Source organism: Symphalangus syndactylus, chromosome 12, assembly GCF_028878055.3.
Source record: "Symphalangus syndactylus isolate Jambi chromosome 12, NHGRI_mSymSyn1-v2.1_pri, whole genome shotgun sequence".
Classification (NCBI taxonomy): Eukaryota; Metazoa; Chordata; class Mammalia; order Primates; family Hylobatidae; genus Symphalangus; species Symphalangus syndactylus.
This window is the reverse complement of record NC_072441.2, coordinates 133,298,519-133,318,566: the sequence shown is the minus strand read 5'-3', so window position 1 is coordinate 133,318,566 and position 20,048 is coordinate 133,298,519. Positions and strand designations below refer to the sequence as shown.

The 20,048-nt window shown below is 44.9% G+C and overlaps 1 protein-coding gene across 16 annotated transcripts in view; it reads right to left on the bottom strand.

Annotated features, from left to right (window-relative positions):
• ERI3 (ERI1 exoribonuclease family member 3) overlaps nucleotides 1-20,048 on the bottom strand; it is a 133,351-nt gene that overhangs the window by 102,543 nt on the left and 10,760 nt on the right. For 6 of the 16 annotated variants that reach the window (XM_063627700.1, XM_063627705.1, XM_055255348.2 and 3 more), the window contains one exon: nucleotides 14,118-14,395. The exons of 3 other annotated variants lie outside the window; for them this stretch is intronic. In XM_063627700.1, coding sequence (XP_063483770.1) covers nucleotides 14,118-14,395 — 278 coding nt within the window. Of the gene's footprint in view, nucleotides 1-10,928; nucleotides 11,025-14,117; nucleotides 14,396-20,048 lie in introns of all 16 variants that reach the window. 7 more of the 16 variants (XM_055255343.2, XM_055255345.2, XM_055255347.2 and 4 more) reach the window with 2 other exon arrangements.

Here is a 20,048-nt window from a genome sequence, read left to right as displayed (position 1 = left end):
TGCCTCAGCCTCCTGAGTAGCTGGGATTACAGGCGCCCGCGACCACACCCGGCTATTTTTGTATTTTTAGTAGAGACAGGGTTTCACCATATTGGCCAGGCTGGTCTCAAACTCCTGACCTCAAGATCTGCCCGCCTCGGCCTCCCAAAGTGCTGGGATTACAGGCTTGAGCCACCGCACCCAGCCCCTGGCTGCTCTCTAATTGCTCAGCTAGGAACCCCCAATGATTTCCTTCATAAACTGAGGACACAACTGCAACAGCATTTCAAATGAAATTTCACACCCATGATCAGTAGATTACAAGAAATAAATGTGTAAGTTACTTTCAGGGTATTCAAACTCCCTCCAACTGAAGTGTCTGCAGAAATAAAAATATATTTGAAGATATAATAACAACAAGAGGATTTAAGCAGAAGGCACTTAGGTTAGACTGTTGGGATTCATAAAACTGGGACAGAGGGTTTATAAATTCTGTTTTTTTGTATGTTTGTTTTTGAGACAGGGTTTCGCTCCGTCACCCAGGCTGGAGTACGGTGGCATGATCTCGGCTCACTGCAATCTCTGCCTCCAAGGTTCAAGTGATTCTCATGCCTCAGCCTCCCAAGTAGCTGGGATTACCATGCCCAGCTAATTTTTGTGTTTTTACTAAAGACGGGGTTTTGCCATGTTGGCCAGGCAGGTCTCAAACTCCTGGCCTCAAGAGATCTGTCTGCCTTGGCCTCCCAAATTGCTGGGATTACCGGCCAGAGCCACTGAACCCAGCCCAGAGGGTTTAATAGAGTGGCATTCTAGCCCTTTTTTCCTAAGCATAGATTCTCCTCTGCCTGAGCTGATGTTTCCATGTCCTATCTGAAATAAGAGAATGAGCAGATCATTTTTCATGGCTTCCCAACCTAGGAAGAAGGAACTGGCTTTCCTTCAAAACAACTAATCTATTCCTTCAACCCTCGGAAGAAAATTCCAAAAAGTGTGTGTCCCTGCACTGAAAGGTTTGATAAAATCTAAAAGCAACACATACCACAAGGTAGAAAATGCAGTCCCTGGAAAACATGTGGGTTTTACCCAAATATTTAGTTTTGGATAAAAGTCTCATGCAAAGACGGGCCCTTTCTCCAAGGATCAAGAAACCTCCTGGCCACAGGGAAGAGAGGGAAGAGAGGAAGTTGGACGGGAGAAGTGAGGGCTACACTGGGCCATGGGGTATGGTTTGCAATAACAGTTTCTCCCTTGGAAAAAAAAAAAAAAAAGACATTTTATGCACAAGGAGCTTATTTCTTAAACAAACACTCGTGGTTTTGATTTACACCACAGTCTGCTCCTAAATAATTTATGGCGGGTTAAATTTATTGCCAAGCCCTGGCTGGCTGCAAATTCGAATTGCCAAATAATTAGATTTTAGGGCAAAGCTTATAAATTACCCGTCGATTTGTCCGGACTTGTTTGTCAGTTGCTTTGTGCTTCGGGTCATCTTTGGCATTTGGCTGTTTGGGTTTTAATTGCTGATTTACACTTTGACAGATGAGAGCTGATGCTCGAAGTTTCAGGACAAGGAAGGGTAAAAAATCAGAGCTTTAAAAGGCTGATTTTTCACCTACATGTCCCCCTCTCCCCATCTCCATAGACCCCAAAGCAATTAAAATATAGAAAAGAGGCTGAAAATAGACACTGCTATTCTTTATTCGAGGAGAGTATGGGTGCAAAGTGAATTATAATTTACCTTTATTGAAATCTGAATTTTTCAAAAAACATAATACCAATAAATGAAGGAGACCAAGTCTTAGAAACCACATCCTCACCTGAGGTGTGCACACCTGTGTCTACCTCTGTATGTACATGACTCAGAAACAGCCACAGTTCGAACATTTTTACATATTCAATTGTAAATAACTTCAGATATTAGTGGCTTCTGTGAAGCTGACCCTTCAGGGCACCAAACAACCAAATGATTTCTTTGTAGCTACCTGTAGACACACATTTGTCATGAAATTAATTTAAACAAATCTCAGGTTATGTGCTAGAGAGGTCCCCTGGAGGCATCACTAAGGAAGGGCCTAGAAGTGGAAGGGTGCCAAGCCCAAAAAAATCTCTCTGGATAGCACCCTGGCTCTACCACTATGTTGATAAGAGGGCCTGATCTCTCTGTGTTTCCCAGAGAAGCAGGGCCTGCCTCCCAGTCACCTGCTGTATCCCAACAGCTTACGAGGAGGTTGTGGATCAGAATAATACTAGTACTAATTCTACTAATAAGAGCTAATACCTATAAGCCATTACATACCAAACACTGTTTTGAGCACTTAATATGTTTAACTCAGTTTATCCTCCCATCAGTTCTATAAGATTGGTACTATTATTAACCCCACTTTGCCAATAAGGCAACTGAGGCATAAAGAGTGCAAGCAACTTGCCCAAGGTCATCCTCCCAGTAGGTAGTCAAGACTCAAATCCAGACAGTCCAGTTTTGGAATCCATGCTTTTAACCACTATGCTCTACTGATTCTCATCAGAACAGCATCTACCTCAGCTCCCCTCACTTTGAAGGTCCAGAGTCCACATTCTGCGACTTGGGCACATGCAGCCAAAGCCTGTTCCATCAGTCACCCAATAAAGTGGAGGAAAGGCATGTGTCTTGCTCAGGATCACAAGATGAATCAGAGGCTTGGTTAGACAAAGACCATCTTTCAAACCAATTCAAATATTGCCTTAAGATACACTAGCTGGGGGTGAAGAAATGGCAGTGAGTAACAAGTGATCAAGACAGGACCAGGCCCACTCAGGCAGACTGAGAGTTCTGGTCAGACCACTTGGCCAGGAGCCCAGGGAAGCTGGCTGGGCTACTGGAGACCTTGCTCAGTAATCCCCATCCATAGCTCCAGGGACTGCTGATCTCTTCACAGAATACTGCATGCCTCTGGGGTGGTTCATAGATTCCCTGTTCTCTGCCCACAAATGACGGCCAGCAGCCAGGAAGGTAAACAGCTGTGCTGGCATGACAAAAGATTTTTAAAAATTCACTGACTAGTAAGCAAGCAATACACAGATGGATACCTGCCCCCCACCCCCACAATGCACTGAACACATTTCTCACACACTGTCCCATATGATCCCACATCTCCATAAGCAGGCAGGAATCACTCCCCTGTTTTGCAGACGAGAAAGCTAAGAGGGTCAGCTGTTGTCAAACCACAGTCCCATCACTTGAGAACTTGTTAGAAATGCAAATTTCTGGCCTCCACCCTAGCCTTTCAGAATCAGAAGCCCTGGGGATGGGGCCAGCAGCCTTGGTTTTAACAGCCCTCCAGGTGACTCTGATGCTCGCTGAAGTCTGAAGTTTGAGAACCGCTGCTCCAGACTACAGCAGTGTTTCTCAGACTTCAAATGACCTGAGGAATGTGTCAGATTGCAGATTCTATTTCAGCTCTGGAGTAGGGCCGGCCTGACAATCTGCATTTCTAACAAGCTCCCAGGTGATGAGGATGCTGCTGGTTCTCAGACCACAATTTAAACAGCAAAGGTGTAGTCTAGAACATTTATGTGACTAACTCCTTATCACTGAGGTACTGACCAAGTGAGAATCAGAGCCCATGGCTCTCAGCTCCCTTCTCGGAGCAAACCCTTACTTGGCCCACTTTAAGCACCCGGGTCAAGCCCTCGAAGTCTGCTAACCATCCCTAGCTCTTATCGCCACCAGACATTTCATCCTCCTTGCTGCCAAGAGCTAGGGCAGAAAAACAGGCCTGTCACATCCAAGAACTTCACAGAGTAGACTGGCACATCTCTGTCGGGGAGCTAGCAAAAAGTCTTCTTGTCATGGCAGTGCCTGCTTCTTTCAGGAATACTGTCAAGACCAGGGCATCAGCTACCCTCAGAGTGCTCAGCACACTATTGTCTCAGCCCTCCAGAAGAAAACTTTCCTCTGTCCAGATGAACCAAAAGGCAGGACTGGATACCTCTCCTATGAGAAGACCGCTCATTACAGACACAAGCCAGGAGCTTATCTGGTCTATCTAACTGCCTCTGGTCCTGAGAAAGGCCCCTCCAACCCTGGCCACAAATTTGGAGCAGGATCACAGAATTCCTGCATCTCCTAAGGCACCTACTTGGGGACTCCTTGCTATCCTCACCAGCCACCACATTCAACACCATCAACCATGAATTTCCTTTCAGGTCTGCCCCCGACATTGTTTCTCTAGTCACATTACCTTTCCAGTGAAAGTAGACCTGATCAAAATGCCATGTTTCATCTCATTCATCAGCCCTACCCACCCATCTGCAACTACCAATCCCGTTCAGTTGATCAGTTGGCCTTTAAAATGCTGCTAGTGTTGTGAACAACGCAGACCCTGCATTTCCAGACAATGCAATCTCAAATCATGGCTCTCAGTTTTATCACACTTTTAGAGAGCAAGATTCCAAGCTTTCTAGCCAGTTATTACCCTATCTACCTAACCATCACTACCTACCTCCTCTAGGCCAATGGCCAAACAATGCATCAAATAGGTCCTAGAGGGATAACTACCCACATTACCACTAAGGAACTCAACTATAACAGCTCTGCCTGTTATGTTCTCCCTGATACAGGTCTTCTACTCAGAGTACCCCATTTACAACAACTATAGATTCCATGCGCCACTCCTTAACAAATCTCAGTACCACTGACTCCTCAGTAGCCCACTAGTCGCCAAAAGAGTTGTGAGCTACATAAGAACATGGTTCTCAAGCTTGTTTCCTTCCCAGCACACCTAAGGGTTACAACATGTAACTTCTCCCCATTCTCACCATCGCCAACCAACTAACATCCTAGTCCAGCCCACTAGCATCTCTCTCAAGTACTGCATCCGTACCAGTCTCCCAACATACATTTTTAACCTCTTGGAACAACTTCCTTTCCATTCCCATGAACTCTGGCTTACAACATCTATCTCTGTTTCTTCTTTTCCACTCAGTAATACATTCAAATTTCCTTTTCTGGCTCCCCAACTGTACCCCCATTGTAGAGTATGAACACTCCTTTACTTTCAGCAACGTCGGCATCTCCAAATAAGTGCCTCTGCCAGCACTTAACCCTCAGATCAGCCCTTGGCTGGAATGGCCTTCCAGGACTAGACACTGACCATACACTACAACAGAAGTAGAGCCACTTGTGTATCAGATCTGTTTTGCCACCCACAGGCCTTCCAGATCTCCTTACTGGCCAACTACATGCAGGGACAGGACCCAAACAGCAGCCTGTCCCAAGGCACCTCTACATCCAAATAAAAGCTGCCCTGATGTTTGTCTCTCCCTCCAGATGTCTCCTTTCTGATTTACTTCCTTTCTGACTCTCCCAACACCTAACAGGGTTTTGTCCGTGGTAGTAGCATCAATACATATAAATGCCTTTCTGCCTGTGCCAGCCTGTTCACCCTTCTGCTGCAGACCTGCCAGCCTTTGCTGGGGGGGGGGGGGAGTAGCTGGTGTCAATGTGGGTACACTCCTGTTTCAGGCTTTTAGGCTATGGCTCAATTTTCACAGCTAGAGCTCAAAACTCATCACATAAATGTAAGGCTGTGGGGGTTTTTTAAGTATCGTGAACACCCAGGATAAGAGGATAAAAAATAATCATCCCAATGGCATCTTAATCAAAATGATGCAAGATCCTTTTTCCCAATGAGATACAGAGATGGAGAAAGGGTCTCCTGATATCAGTTTCCTCATGTCAAACAATGGAGACCAGTCTACAAAAGAAATGTAATCAAGAGGGGAGAGGAAAAGCAGGGCAGGATGGAGGTAGGGAGAAGTGAAGCCTATGGACTTAACCTAAACACTCTTGGATTTCACTTCCCCCGCTGCCCCCGCTTTCCGACCTGCTGGCTTTGCTTTCTATGGCTGTACCTGTTGCCAATGCTCAGAGGAAGCTCAGCCTCCACCCCCATGCCCTCCAGTCCCTTCTGATCCCACCAATCTTCACATTACCCAGACCTTCCTGCCTCTTCATCAGTCATTCCTTCCACACTAATCTCAATGTTAGTCAGCCAGCTGTTTATCTTTCTGAAGGGTCTAAACCTCCCTGGTCTATTGAAGGTGGGTCCTAGCAGATCCAGATCCAATTTCCCAATTTTCTTTTTTTTCAAGCAGGGGGAAGGTTAAGGGGAGGCGTCATGTCATTCCCCAACCTTTGACTCTCCCTAGAGACCTAGCAGCCCACCCAAATGCTATGCTGAGGTATCAGCCTCCTGATAAGGCCTCAGAGCCTTAGCCTTCCTGACAATACCTCAGAGCCTTAGCTCACACCATATCCACTTTCACCCACACCCCTTTTACCCACACTTTATTGGGTAAATGCTCTTAAGCCTCTTCTAGCCTTTGTACTTTCACTTATAGCATCCCAATAACACCTTCTAGCTCGAATGTGAGAAACAGCGTAAAACTGATATAGATAATCCAACTAACTGAACAGTGAAATACTTGCCAGGTTCAAAGTCTTTATTCTCCTTTTACCTCATTTTCAACATTTCTACAAACAAGCCTGCAATCAAGGTCAGTTTTTCCAGACTTAGGCCATTTCATTCTGGCTTACTATGTGAACCCCTTCTTCTCTTCCTGCTATAACAGTTCTGAATGGCCTCAGGCCCACTTGGCCCTCTCTGGTCTCCTGAATTTCTTATAACATGAAAACTATGCAGCCCTCCCCCACACTGTGAGCAGGATTGATCATTCCCATCCTTTGTGCCCCCACTGTACCAAGTACTTACCCGTGTCATGGTGGTTATCATACGGCCTAATGGTTGTTACACAAATGTCTGCCCTCCTTGACTAGGAGCTCCTTGAGGGTAGGGACCATTCCTTACTTGTCTTTATACCCCTAGCATCTAACGCAGAGCTTTAAGTTACTATCCAAAGAGTAAAAAGAAGCCTTTTCATTGCCTCTAAGGTGGTTAAAATGAGGTCTTCCCCATTCCTTTGCTGACTTAGCTGGTTTTGTTATGTCCAACAAAAACTTTACAAGGCAGCTCAGTGTCACTGTTATTTTACAGTCCCTGATTTCATTCACCATTTATCAATGGCCTTATTCTTTAGAGCTCTTCCCCACCACCAACCTTAGCCCAGTGCCCAAAAAATCTGCATTCCAACAGCTGTCTCAGCCCTGGAGAGGCCACTAGGATAATAAGAGGCTAGGGGGGATGTTTCCTGATTTGCACTAAATTATGTGGTGATTTTGTTACCAGTGACCCAGTGTTCCCCAAGGAAAGTTCCTGGCCCCACCCCCAGGCAACTCCACAGCCTACTACACACCATGGCAGCTTAAAGGTATAAGCCCTGGGGAAAGTGGAGAAGCAGTCTGAATAGAGCAAATAAACCGCTTCGATTCTGCCTCTGCTATGCCAAACACACAAGCCAGCGCCATCATGCATCAGTGCTCCATTCCTCGAGATGTATATTTTGCTTCTACATTGCTATGTCTGCTCCAAATACAGACAGGCCCTTCGGCTTTCACGTGAAGTTGCAATACGGCCAAGACTCGTACACAGCAAACGCTTGTTCCCATTCCGGGAATACTAGTGAGGAGCCATAGTGGGAGCCAGGGGGAGGCCCATCCTTATGAGGGACCACCAGGAAACAGCAGCCTGTGGAGGAAGATGGCTTTGAAAGGAGGAGGGGCAAGGACCACATTTATGGAGGCAGTGACAAAAAAGACAAAGGGGCCTAGTGGGCCACCCCATTCCCACCATCACTGGCCATCAATAGAAGAATTCATTTATAGTGACCCTGAAAGAAGAGATGTGTTAAAGTAGAGATATAACTAGAAAGAAAGGCAATAATTGTTCTGATGGGCAGGGGAAAAATTATTCTAGGAGTCGGGAGCCTGTGCAAGAACACTTACAGCTCACACAGTCACCATAACTCAGCCCCCTCAAGCATTTTGTGCTCTGCTTATGGTGTTAACTTTAATGTCTTAACATATAACACCATCCACACTAACACAAAATACTACACATGCCAGATGAGGCTGAGTTATAGTTGCTGTGGGAAGCATAACTTTGAATTTCCTGATTTGGGTGCATTTAATCTCAACCATAATGTTACATTAACGTCGGTTTTGCATTTCATTTCCCAGTTTAGAAGAATAGCGTCAGCGCCTTCGCCTGTCTGTACAGAAAAAAGTACATGCTGACTGGGGCCACAGACAGAGGGACCACAATCCAAGGATTAGGCTCTCCAGGAAAAAGGCCTGGGCCCCATCCCTCCCCACTGGAGGAGCTACAACCAGGACAAGCACATGGGAAGGGAAGGGTGGGTTCTTTCTCCAGGGAATTGCTTTTCTGTCCACTTAGTCACGGCAGGAACCAAGAACAGAGAGAAGGAAAGAAGCTAAACATGGAGCAAAGAGCAATGTGTGGGGCAGGGCGGGGAAGCAGCACGTGGGGTTAAGAGGATTCCTGCCTTTCAGCCTCGAACGAAGGAGAAAGAAATCAATACAGTTTGCTTTGTAGGGATCTTAACCAATTTCCTGTAAAGTTTTCCAAAATGTCTCTTTCACAAAAGACTAGTAACGATGTGGTAAATCTAGGTCACACTGAAACCCTCCGAATCTCTTCTATATTAGCCCTCTCTGTCACCATCAACCCTCCCCACCTACCCTTCAAAAATAACAGCACCTGGACAATTTTCCGGAAACGAGAAACTCCTTTACTCATAGTTCTAACTCAAAATGCAGATGGACTCTCTTCAAGGTTTCCGTAAAAAGGAAAAAAATGCCCCTGTGGACAAAGACCAAACACTAGAAACTTCAACCCCAAAGGTCATTTTTCTCCAAAGTTATGGGCACTTGAATACAGATGAGAAGGCAAACAGTCAGTAGGGCTGCTGCAAAGCAGAGACAAAAAGACTACCCAGGAGCCTGACGGATGGCCAGACCACTTGGGGAGGAAAGTGGGTAGCCGCCAGGATGGCAGCTCCTCGGATGGGGAGAGCTGTGCTGCACCCTCCCTCCCTGGTCATCCAGACAGCTGAGGTTACCTCCTCCTCCCAACATGCTGTGGCCTATACCTCATTTTCCTCACTTAGATTTGCTTTGGTCTCTTCTGAACACTGAGGTGGTGAGCGAACTTGCCCCAAGGTTAAAGATGCACAATTAAAGATCCCACCAAAGCTTTCAGGCTGCTCTCTGGGCCTCAGGGTCACAACAACCATCACTCGGTGCACATCCACACCAAAATGAGCAACATGAACTCCCGCTAGCGAGGACAAAGGAGGCACAATTCTCCTAAACCAGATAAAAAACTGCTTCTATGTCAGGAAACAATTCCTAAAACAAGAAAGGAGCCGCATTCCTGAAACTTGGACCCTCTAAAACATTTTAAACCATCTAAATTACATTTAAGTGAAAAAAATGTTTTCAAATGAAAAAGTCTCCTATTCAACCAATACCTATCATGTTAATCTGAATCAAAACATGTAACACAAATAAAATGAGTGCAAAAACCATAACACCAAAGCCTGTAACTGGCCAGCCAACCACTCCAGTTTCACCTAGCTGAACAAAGTACAAAAATAAACAGCAAAACTGATGACAAATGGAAAATACCATGTTTTACCATGTTTGTAACCAATGCTGTTACTCACCCAAGTACAACAGGGCTTACACCTGTTAGTTTTTCGTGATGGCATTCCTTTAAGATAGTCCCAATAACCTGACTCAACTAACTCAGGAACTTCTGGAAATCAAAGATAGATAAAAGAGCCCCACATTAAGCCTCCAAATAGGCCATGGCCTAAAACTGTTTCTGCCTCCTATATACTCAAGGGGTATGACACACTGTCATAAAAACAGAAGTGTACCATGCAGGGCCTTGAGTACTGAAAGTTCCTGCTGGCTGTGGTGGCTCACGCCTGTAATCACAGTACTTTAGGAGGCCGAGGTGGAAGTATCATTTGAACCCAGGAGTTTGAAACCAGCCTGGGCAACATAGTGAGACCCCATCATTATAAAACATAAACAGAAAATAAGCCAGGCATGATGGAGCGTACCCATAGTCCCAGCTACTGGGTAGGCTAAGATGGGAGGATCGCTTGAGCCCAGGAGATTGAGGCTGAAGGTTGAGGCTGCATTGAGCTGTGATCACACACTGCACTCCAGCCTGGGCAACGGAGCAAGACTCTGTCTCAAAAAACAAAAACAAAAACAAAAAATAGAAAAGGGAGCTGGTCAGGAGAGGAGCCTGGATGGTTCTCATTCATAAGCCCAGCCCTACTCCCAGGAGGCATGCAGACCTTACTCATAAAGAATCAGGGCCGGGCGAGGTGGCTCACGTTTGTAATCCCAGCACTTTGGGAGGCCGAGGCCGGCGGATCACGAGGTCAGGAGATCGAGACCACGATGAAACCCCGTCTCTACTAAAAATACAAAAAATTAGCCGGGTGTGGTGGCGGGTGCCTGTAGTCCCAGCTACTCGGAGAGGCTGAGGCAGGAGAATGGCGTGAACCCAGGAGGCGGAGCTTGCAGTCAGCCGAGATTGCGCCACTGCACTCCAGCCTGGGCGACAGAGCGAGACTCTGTCTCAAAAAAAAAAAAAAAAGAATCAGGCCGGGGGCGGTGGCTCATGCCTGTAATCCCAGAACTTTGGGAGGCTGAGGCAGGTGGATCACCTGAGGTGGGGAGTTCGAGACCAGCCTGACCAACATGGAGAAATCCCATCTCCACTAAAAATACAAAATTAGCTGGGCATGGTGGTGTATGCCTGTAATCCTGGCTACTCGGGAAGCTGAGGCAGGAGAATCGCTTGAGGCAGAGGTTGCGGTGAGCCGAGATCGCGCCATTGCACTCTAGCCTGGTCAACAAGAGTGAAACTCCATCTCAAAAAAAAAAAGAATCAAAGAATCTCTGTCAAATGGACAGCCATCAAGCCGTTCTGAGACAGCACTAAGGAAGGCTGATCTAAGGTGTATACCTTATTCCGGTCCTTTTGCTGTCTCTTCTGGCAGTTCATTCTCATCCCAAATCTCAACCTTTCCTGCTTCCATTTAAACTTCTTTCTTTTTTGTCCCTATTAAAATCAAGAGCAAGTTGTTATCATACTCCTTGGAATAACTACTCCTCACATGATGAATTTATTCAGTCTGAACAAGAAATCAGTCGCCAAAACTATATTCAATTTATTTTCTAAGTTCTATTTTTGTGCCTCTAATGATTTGTGGTCTAATTCCTGAGCTTTTCCAATTTCTCCACTTCCCTTGTTGACCAGAAGACCTAAACAGCACAGGGGCTCTAATAAGAACCTGACCTATTTTGACCTCAATGGAAGGATGCTATTCTATCTAGGACTGACAACTTCTCCAATCTGTGTTCTTGGCTTTCTCTGAATCCCATCAGGCTCCTGCTACCTGCAAACCTTAAAAAAGCTCTCCCATAAAAAAGGGAGATTTTAAGTTGCTACTAACAAGTTTCAACCTGCCGTCCCTTTCCTGAAGGTGGTCTGATGGGTAGCTCAACACAGATGTCTGGCCCCAAACTCACCTTCCCAACTGTTGATCACAGCATTGTAGAGGTTTAATGAAGTCAAGATGCATTACATTTATCACTTGCCCTAGATCCACCCAAATCCATCACTATGTCACAGCAAGAAGTTAGATTGATCTGACAGGATTTGCTCTTCTTCACAAACCCATATAAGCTATTACTCAGTGCCCCACGCTCTTCTAGCTGTTTGCTGATTGATTATCTGACGATCAGGTCAAGTATCTTCTCTGGAATCACAGTAAACTAACGGGTCTATAATTTCCAAGATCATTTGTATTCTCCTTTTAAAGATAAGCAAGACAGCAAATGCTTCTTCCCGAGTTCTCTAAAGCAACAGCTAATGCTTTGCTAATAATGAACCAGGGCAGCCAATTCCTTAAGTGCCCTTGGAATCACATCATCAGGGTTCATTGATTCTGGAGATAATCTTTAATCAGGCCCAGATCCTGGTAAACAATGTGAAGCCCTAACTCAGCCTGGGTCTGGAAGGTCTTGGTGCCTAAGTCTGGGAAGGAAGTTGGTGATACAAGCTGTTTAAGTCTGTACTGCATGATGTCTTCAGCATTGTGATAAATAAATAAATAAATAAGTAAAAATAAAGCCCTTGAAAGAGAGATGAAAGGTGACACTGACAGACCAAACTGAGACATGATTCAGGCTTCACCTTCAGGAATATTGGCAGGACCCTCTGCAGGACAAGAAAACAGAGCTACATAATTATCTGAGCTTATAATCTAACTGAAAAGGTAAGAAAATACACATATATAAGCATATGCCAGAAAGCAGTAAATGCCATAACAGAGGTGCCAAGCGATTATGAGGGATCAGAAGAGGGATGAATCATATGTGACAGAGATGTGTTAGATTTTAGTCTCAAGTCCCACTAGGGCTTACCCAGTGACTGAAGTAGAAGAAATAATATGACACAAGAAGATTTGGATCCCTGATTCCCAACATGGGAGAATCTAAATAAACAAAATTCCCAACGTAACCACCAGCTGCCCCCACCACACCAGAGAAACTCCAGTAGTTTGGGGAGGCAGGGAAGAAGACTCTACAGTACAGGCAGGAGCCAGAGGCAGAGAAAGTAAGTGTGGCTTGAGTAGCTCCCAAGCTGCATTCCCTTTCACTCAAAGGACCTTCCTTTAGGATAGTCTCCTTATCCAGCTCCTGGGTTCCCAGCCCTCAGTAGGCCTCATTCCAGTGCCCCAAAGGCAGACTAATGCATTAAGGGAGTATACGAAAGAGGAGAGGAGAAAGGGAAAACTAGACGTTGTCGTATCTGCTTTATGTAAAATAATTTACCATTCTAAAGACAGATCCCTTCCTGAAAAAACCAACCGTGACAGACGAACCCAGTTTATCTTTGAATGGACCACAATCCTCCCTATCTTCGAAGTGCCCAATGCTGAGGTCCCCTTCTCTCCCTCCTCCTTACGATCGAAAGCTGTTCCCAGAGCAACATGTCTATGCATCCCCAAATCACACACTCTATAACCTAACCCTATAGAGAAGAATTACAGTCCTAGAGCCAGGCATATTCAATGCACCAACACTACAATGAACTGCTACATCAGCCCCCAATCATTCCCTCAAAGCAAACACCACATACTTCAATATCACCTGCAGCTAATCCAAGCCTCCTAGTAGCATTAACTTAAAAGCTAAAAGGTCTTTGAACACAGCTGGTGACTAATGAAAAAAAGCAAGCAAAGAAATTGTCCTTTCCAACAGACCAACAATGGTACTTGCTCAGGTTATCTAATGCTGCATAACAAATCGTCCCAAAACCTGTGGCTTAAAATATCAATAATCATTTGTTATCCCTCACAGTTCCTGTGAGTCAGGAATTTGAGAGTGGCTTAGCTGGCTGGTCTGGCTCAAAGTCTCTGCTAAAGTTGAAGTCACATGTCCACTGGGGCTGCAGTCATCTGAAGGCCTGACCAGGGCTGGTAGATTCACTTCTAAGATAGCTCACTCTCATGACTGGCAAGCTGGGCACTGGATTTTGGCTAATAGCCTCAGTTCCCACACAGGTGCTTCTCCACAGGGCTGCTTGAGTGACCTGGCAGGACGACAGCTGGCTTCCCCCAGAGCAAGTGGTCCAAAAGAGCAAAGTGGACTGCAATACTTTTTATAACTTACCCTCAGAAATCATACATTATCTCTTCCACTGTATTCTATTAGCTATACAGGGATATCTTTGATTCAGTGCCGGAGGGGAACTACCAAGTGTGTGAATAGCAGGAGTTAAGGATCATTGAGGTCATCTTGGAGGCTAGCTACTATAGCACTCCTTAAAGGAACAAGTGGCAGTAGCAGGAGAATGGAGGAAAGAAAAGAACAGAGAAAGGAAGGACTGGAGAAGGAAATATTTTGATTCCCAAAAGCTGAGACTAGAGAGAAACAATGTACCCAGTTCTCTCCAGAGACTTCTCAGGTCTACCTTAACACTAGCATACCTGAAACAAGTCCTGCTTCCTAGACAGGAATTCTAAATGAGTAGCTAAAAGACAGGAAGGCATGAGAAAGCTCCTTTGGGTTCCAGGAAGCAAAACTATCCTCCCTCCCTCCTTGCCCGCCCCACCTTTTCTAAAGCAATGATGGAACAGTTAGTTACCTGAGGATGAATCTGTGGCTTGTCGCACGTGGCCTCAAAGTCCAGCACTAAAAAGTAGTGATACCTCTGGGGAGGGAAGGACACCATTGCCGCCATGGATGCGCCAAAGCCGTGGGCCGCCAGCTTTCTGGTGGATATGGAGCAGAACTCCGGAACACCACAGGGAGAAAATAAGTGGGAGCCCAGCACTTTTCTTGCTCTTGAAAGTAAATACGAAGAAAATCGAGCTGCTCCAGTCTGTAAAGGTGCTAGCATTGAACATCCAGAAGCATCTAAAACTTAGGGGAGGAAAGTTTAAAAAAAAAAAAAGAAAGAAAGAAAAAAAAAAGAACAGAGAGCCTGGGTTACTCCCTCCCACTGTGGCCCTGTTCCACCTAGTCTTCAGGAATATCCACGCAACATGGGCCATTCCCCAGTGTTTCTGGGCCCCTTTTCTAAATCATAGTATTCGTTACTAAAGTTCAAGACCCTAATAGCAGCACCTGCAGCATTATTACAGCTCTGAGTCTCCCAGATCATTCTCAAAACAACATGCAACACTGGCCTTCATCTTTAAATGGAGCTCTAAAGTTCAAAAGAGAGAAGAGAGAAAAATTGTGCAGTCGCTTCTCAGGTGGCAACAGTTAACATTAAAGCTATGGGTCCAAAGTAACGTGAGGTGACCCTGTTGTACAATCAGTCCTGGAAGCTAAGTAGGCTCAGACAAGCAGCAGAAAATGTCCAAGGCTCTTTTCTCAGCTCCACTAGTAGCCATTTGCCCCTGGCTTTCCAGTCTGTATCTTGATGTCTCCACATACCCTCCTCCCCTCTCCCAAGGTGAGGGCAAACAAAGCGAATCACAGGGGAGTTTGCTCCGACATTCTGGTGATCCCCCAACCCCCACACTAGTAAGTGGCACCCTGGGGGAATGAACAGTGCCTGGAGAGCACAGCTGGCTACAGCCTTAGGCTTTCTCATTTGCTGCCTTAGACTCGGTCTCTACTAGAGACCCTGAATGACTGCGGGACTTTTTAAATGGGGAAGAAAAAGAAAACCCAGATGTGGCAGTAATAGGAGCATGGCTAAAAATCTAGTAAAGTTTTCTGAGTGAACATGTGCAAAAAAAAAAAAAAAAATCAAATCACTTTTCCTTTAAGTTTTCCCCTTAAATTTGCAGAATGCCTGCTCCTCAGAGGCCTAACTAAATATAAAAATCAAAGCCTAAGTTTTACTCACGAATAACTCAAACTTCCTTAAAAAGAAAAAAGGAACAAAGCAGAAATGTTGTCTTTCTCCCTTTAATACCCAACGTTCAAATTTCTCTCAACTTTAATCCTCAAATAAGAAATCTCACTGTACAATACAGTAATGGCCATAGTTTGTGCTTTCTGAAGCCTCATTCCAACACAGCCAAAGGCTTGCCTCTGATGGCTGCAAGTGGACACCTGGCTCCCTTCATGTAGGTAAGAGGGATAGCACCCTGTGAAGTCCAGCGCATACTCAAAGGCAATGAGGTCATTACAACCTGAACAGAAGCAGATAATGCCAAGTATGGCTGTCTTCCCGTCTCTCTCCTGACTCACTGAATGAGCTACAGTAACTTGCCTATATGTTTACTAGGATACATGCTAGTGTAGGTCCTCAATTTCCCTGTCCCTATAATGAGATTTCAGGGGGATTCAGCGGAGCTAAGACCAAGAAATATTTTAAGTTCTTCATGGATCCTGCACAAGCACAGCACTTGTTTTCACCATTGCTTTATAGCCTCACCAAAAATACAGCCAAAACTCAGCCCAGGTAGACAAACGCTGGCTTGAGTTTCAATATGGAGTCTCCTGGAAAGGCAAGAGGGCCAATATCCCTCTGAAAGCCAGAATCTTCTCATCACCTATTCCTGAATAGTAATGAGATGGGAGACACAAGTCTGCTCAAATTACCCATTCTAGTTTGGATCCAAAGTCCCTCAAGGACTTAGACTCTTCTCTAACCCCATAAAAAAGTGTAAAGACTTCCGAAAGTCCTAATGTTCTACAATGTGCACAGAATATGCGTAGTATACACAGTCAGTCAATCCTGTCTACCAAATACTATAAGCAATTAAGCATGATGAGTAAGGAGGGCTTCCAAGTTTGAATCCTGGCTTTACCACTTACTACCCATGGCACCTTGTACATGCTGTGTTCTTCAATTCCTCATTTGTAAAATGACAATAACAATAGCACCTACTCCTTAAGTGAGAATAAAATGAGACAACACATGTAAAGCACTAAGAGCAATGCCTGGCATATAACGGCTTAATATATATTAGCCTAATGTTATTACTACTATCGTATTGGGCTATGCCCACCTGGCCAAGCCTGGATCCCCAGATTCTGGGCCTACAAATCCAATTAATTCACAAGGCAGCCTCAGAGAGTAATATCGATGTCTTCTGCAACCCTAAAATGCTCTAGACCTCTGACAGAGCATACTATATATACCCTATTCTGATGGCCAGTGGTCCTCTTGCCTGCAGGCCTTGCTTTCTCACCTGATTTCATCTACATCAAAAAGCTTCCGTTGGCCAAGCACAGTGACTGACACCTGTAATCCCAGCACTGTGGGAGGCTGAGGCAGAAGTATTGCTTGAGCCCAGGAGTTTGAAACCAGCCTGGGAAACACAGTGAGACCCAATCTCTACAAAAAATAAATTAAAAATTAGCCAGGCGGGGTGGTGCATGCCTGTAGTCCCAGCTACTTGGTAGGCTGAAGTAGGAAGATCGCTTGAGCCCAGAAGGTTGAGGCTACAGTGAGCTGTGATGGAGCCACTGCACTCCAGTCTGGGTGACAGAGCAAGACCACGATTCAAAAACAAAACAAAACAAAACAAAAAAACTTCTCTTGTAGGAAGTCTTGAGAGTAGACATTAGGAGGTCAGGCCTCCACATATCAGCAGTTACTGGATTCCACACTTCCCTTACTTCTAACAACCAAGTTCAGTTCAAGTCAAGAAACAGAGGGTAACCCTTCCTCTTCCCTTCCTGAAAAACTCAATCCTAAAACCATTAGGTGCAGCAGAAGAAGGCAGATATCTACAACAGGTGGAGTAGGGTGAGCCAGAGAGGTCTGGGGGACACTGTCAGGGCCCAGGCAGGGTGAGGAAGACATCCTTGCAGAAGCGGGAAGGTGTGGTGCAGCATGTCAGAGCCAAGGGGGATGTGGAAAACATCCATGTCGGCTGGCAGTCTGATGTGGGGTGACACACTCAGGGTAAAAGAGGCACTCATGAGGGGTAAAGGGCAGCGGCAGTAATGAGGATTAGCTACCTACAGAGGAACCGATCAAAGAAGTGCATATATTAAGGATAATGGGACCCAGGTTTCTCACTGTTAAGAGAAAGAAGTTAAAATATGGAAAGGGAGAAAATCTGTGGTGTTGAACTGGAATTGGCAGGAAGAATGTGAACTCATGGTTTCTGATTAGATGTGTATCAGATAGATAGATGGATACACACATACACAAATATACACACATATGCATATATATTTTCTAGCTCTATTTAAGGAAGAGCCAGAGAGCAGCAACAATGGCAATGAGCACACCTAGCACTCCATTGCATTCTTGTCTTTTTTTAAAGACAGGGTCTTGCTCTATTGCCCAGGCTGCAGTGCAGTGGCATAATCATAGCTCACTGCAGCCTCGAACACCCAGGCTCAGGCAATCTTCCCACCTCAGCCTCTCAAGTAGCATGGACCACAGGTATGTGCCACCACATCCAACTAATTTTTTTTTTTTTTTTTGTAGAGATGAGAGTCTCACTACGTTGCCCAGGCTGATCTCAAACTCCTGGGCTCAAATGTTCTTCCCACCTTGGCATCCCAAAGTGCTGGGATTACAGGCATGGGCCACAGCACACAGCCCCGGTTGCCTTCTAAATACCATTCCCCACTAAAAGAAACAGAGGTCCTTGGAGAAATGGCTGATTCCAGGGATGCAGCAAAAGAAATACAAGATGAGCGCATAACATCTTGTACCAGAAAGCAAGGAAACACCCAAATAATGATGGGAACATACCAAAAGGATACAGAAGCCACCCACTGGCCAAGAAACAATGATAGTAATGGATTATAATGCACTGAATAGAAAACCATGAGTCCATAAAGATATAAATCAATAAAATTAAACTTTGATGTGAGATATTTACATAGTTTCAAAGTATCTCCCCACAAAATACTTATTAATTACAACTAGTAGTAATTTTATGATGGAGAAGCCTGGCAGACATCACCTTAATCAAGTGATCAAAGTGAACATTATCAATAATGGGATAAATCAAAATCATCCGACGAAAAGAACAAAGCATCATTTCTGTTATATTCCTGAAGATACACAACCTAAATCTAATCATGAGAAAATGTCACACAAACCCTAATTGAGAGACAATCTAAACAATAACCAGCCTGTAATCTTCAAAAGTATCAAGGTCATGAATGCCAAGGAAAGTTTACTGAGGAAAGTCTAAAAGAGACTAAAGAGACTTGATAACCAAATGCAACCCACGATTCTGAACTGGATCACTTTGCTGCAAAGAACATTCCTAGGACAACTGGCAAAACTTTAATGGGGTCCAAGGTTTATATAGAGGTTTTAAATCAATGTTAATTTCCTGATTTTGATGCTTGTATTGTGACTAGGTAGGAAAATGTCCTTGTTTATAGGAAATGCACAGCAAGTATTCAGGGTGATGGGGCATTAGGTCGGCAACTTAACCCTCAAATGGTTCAGGGAAAAAATTCTTTCTACTGTACTTACAACTTTTATGTAAATTTGGGCTGCTTCAAACCCTTTTTTAAAATTGTTTTTTAAAATCAGCTGGGTGGGGTGGCTCACACCTGTAATCCCAGCACTCTGGGAGGCCAAGGCAGGCAGATCGCTTGAGATCAGGAGTTCAAGACCAGCCTGGGCAACATGGCAAAACCCCATCTCTACTAAAAATACAAAAATTAGCCAGGCATGGTAGCACACGCCTGTAATCCAGCTCTCAGGAGGCTGAGGCAGAAGAATCGCTTGAACCTAGGAGGCAGGGTTTGCAGTGAGCTGAGACCACGTCACTACACTCCAGCCTGGGTGACAGAGACTCCGTCTCAATAAATAAATAAATAAATAAGTAAACAAACAAACAAAAATTGTTTTTTAAAATCCATGTGCAATGTGGTTAAAATTTTAAAATTAAAAATATCACACAGACAATATTTGAAGAGACAGATCTCCCTGTAATGCCCACAGAAGGTAGGCTGCATGTTCTCTCTGGTAGAGAGGCTCAAAGCGTCTCTCAGCCCAAACAGTATTCTCTATCCAGCCGAGTTTCCATTAGAAGAGCCCCCACTCAATGTCCACTTCACTGGCACTCCTGCCACCATAGAGCTTTCTCAGGAAACACACCTGCTCCCTGCAGCAGCATCCCACCTGCCCTCGCACCCTCTGGTGTCTTAGGGATTTCTCTTTTCTATTGATGTCTTTATGTTTTAGTCACAAATTTGCAGGCTATAAGTCTATAGCTTATAATATCAGCTCAAGATCATTGAGTATCTAAATGAGGGCCAGAACTCAAAAGAAAGTTTATGATTCTGCCTATTTCTGCAAACTATCTTTCATCAGAGACTAAGATTTATACACATTTATTCTCAGACATCCTTTTCCCTCTCCTAGCAAATTAAAGGTATTAAGTAGCCCATGGCAAGGAGGAAAATGAATGATTCTCTCCTCAATATGAAGGGCCCAGGTCCCCAGTGGGGACAGGGGAGGGGTAAACGGGACTGCCACAGGGCCAGCACGATTTGGAGAAACAGGCCTGCGCCAGAGCCCCTGGAGGACGGTCTCTGTGCAGAGTATTTACACAACAGACACCAATGGCTCCTCTGCAGCCATTACTGTCTATCAGGTAAATAACACATGTGCCAAAACACACATTTA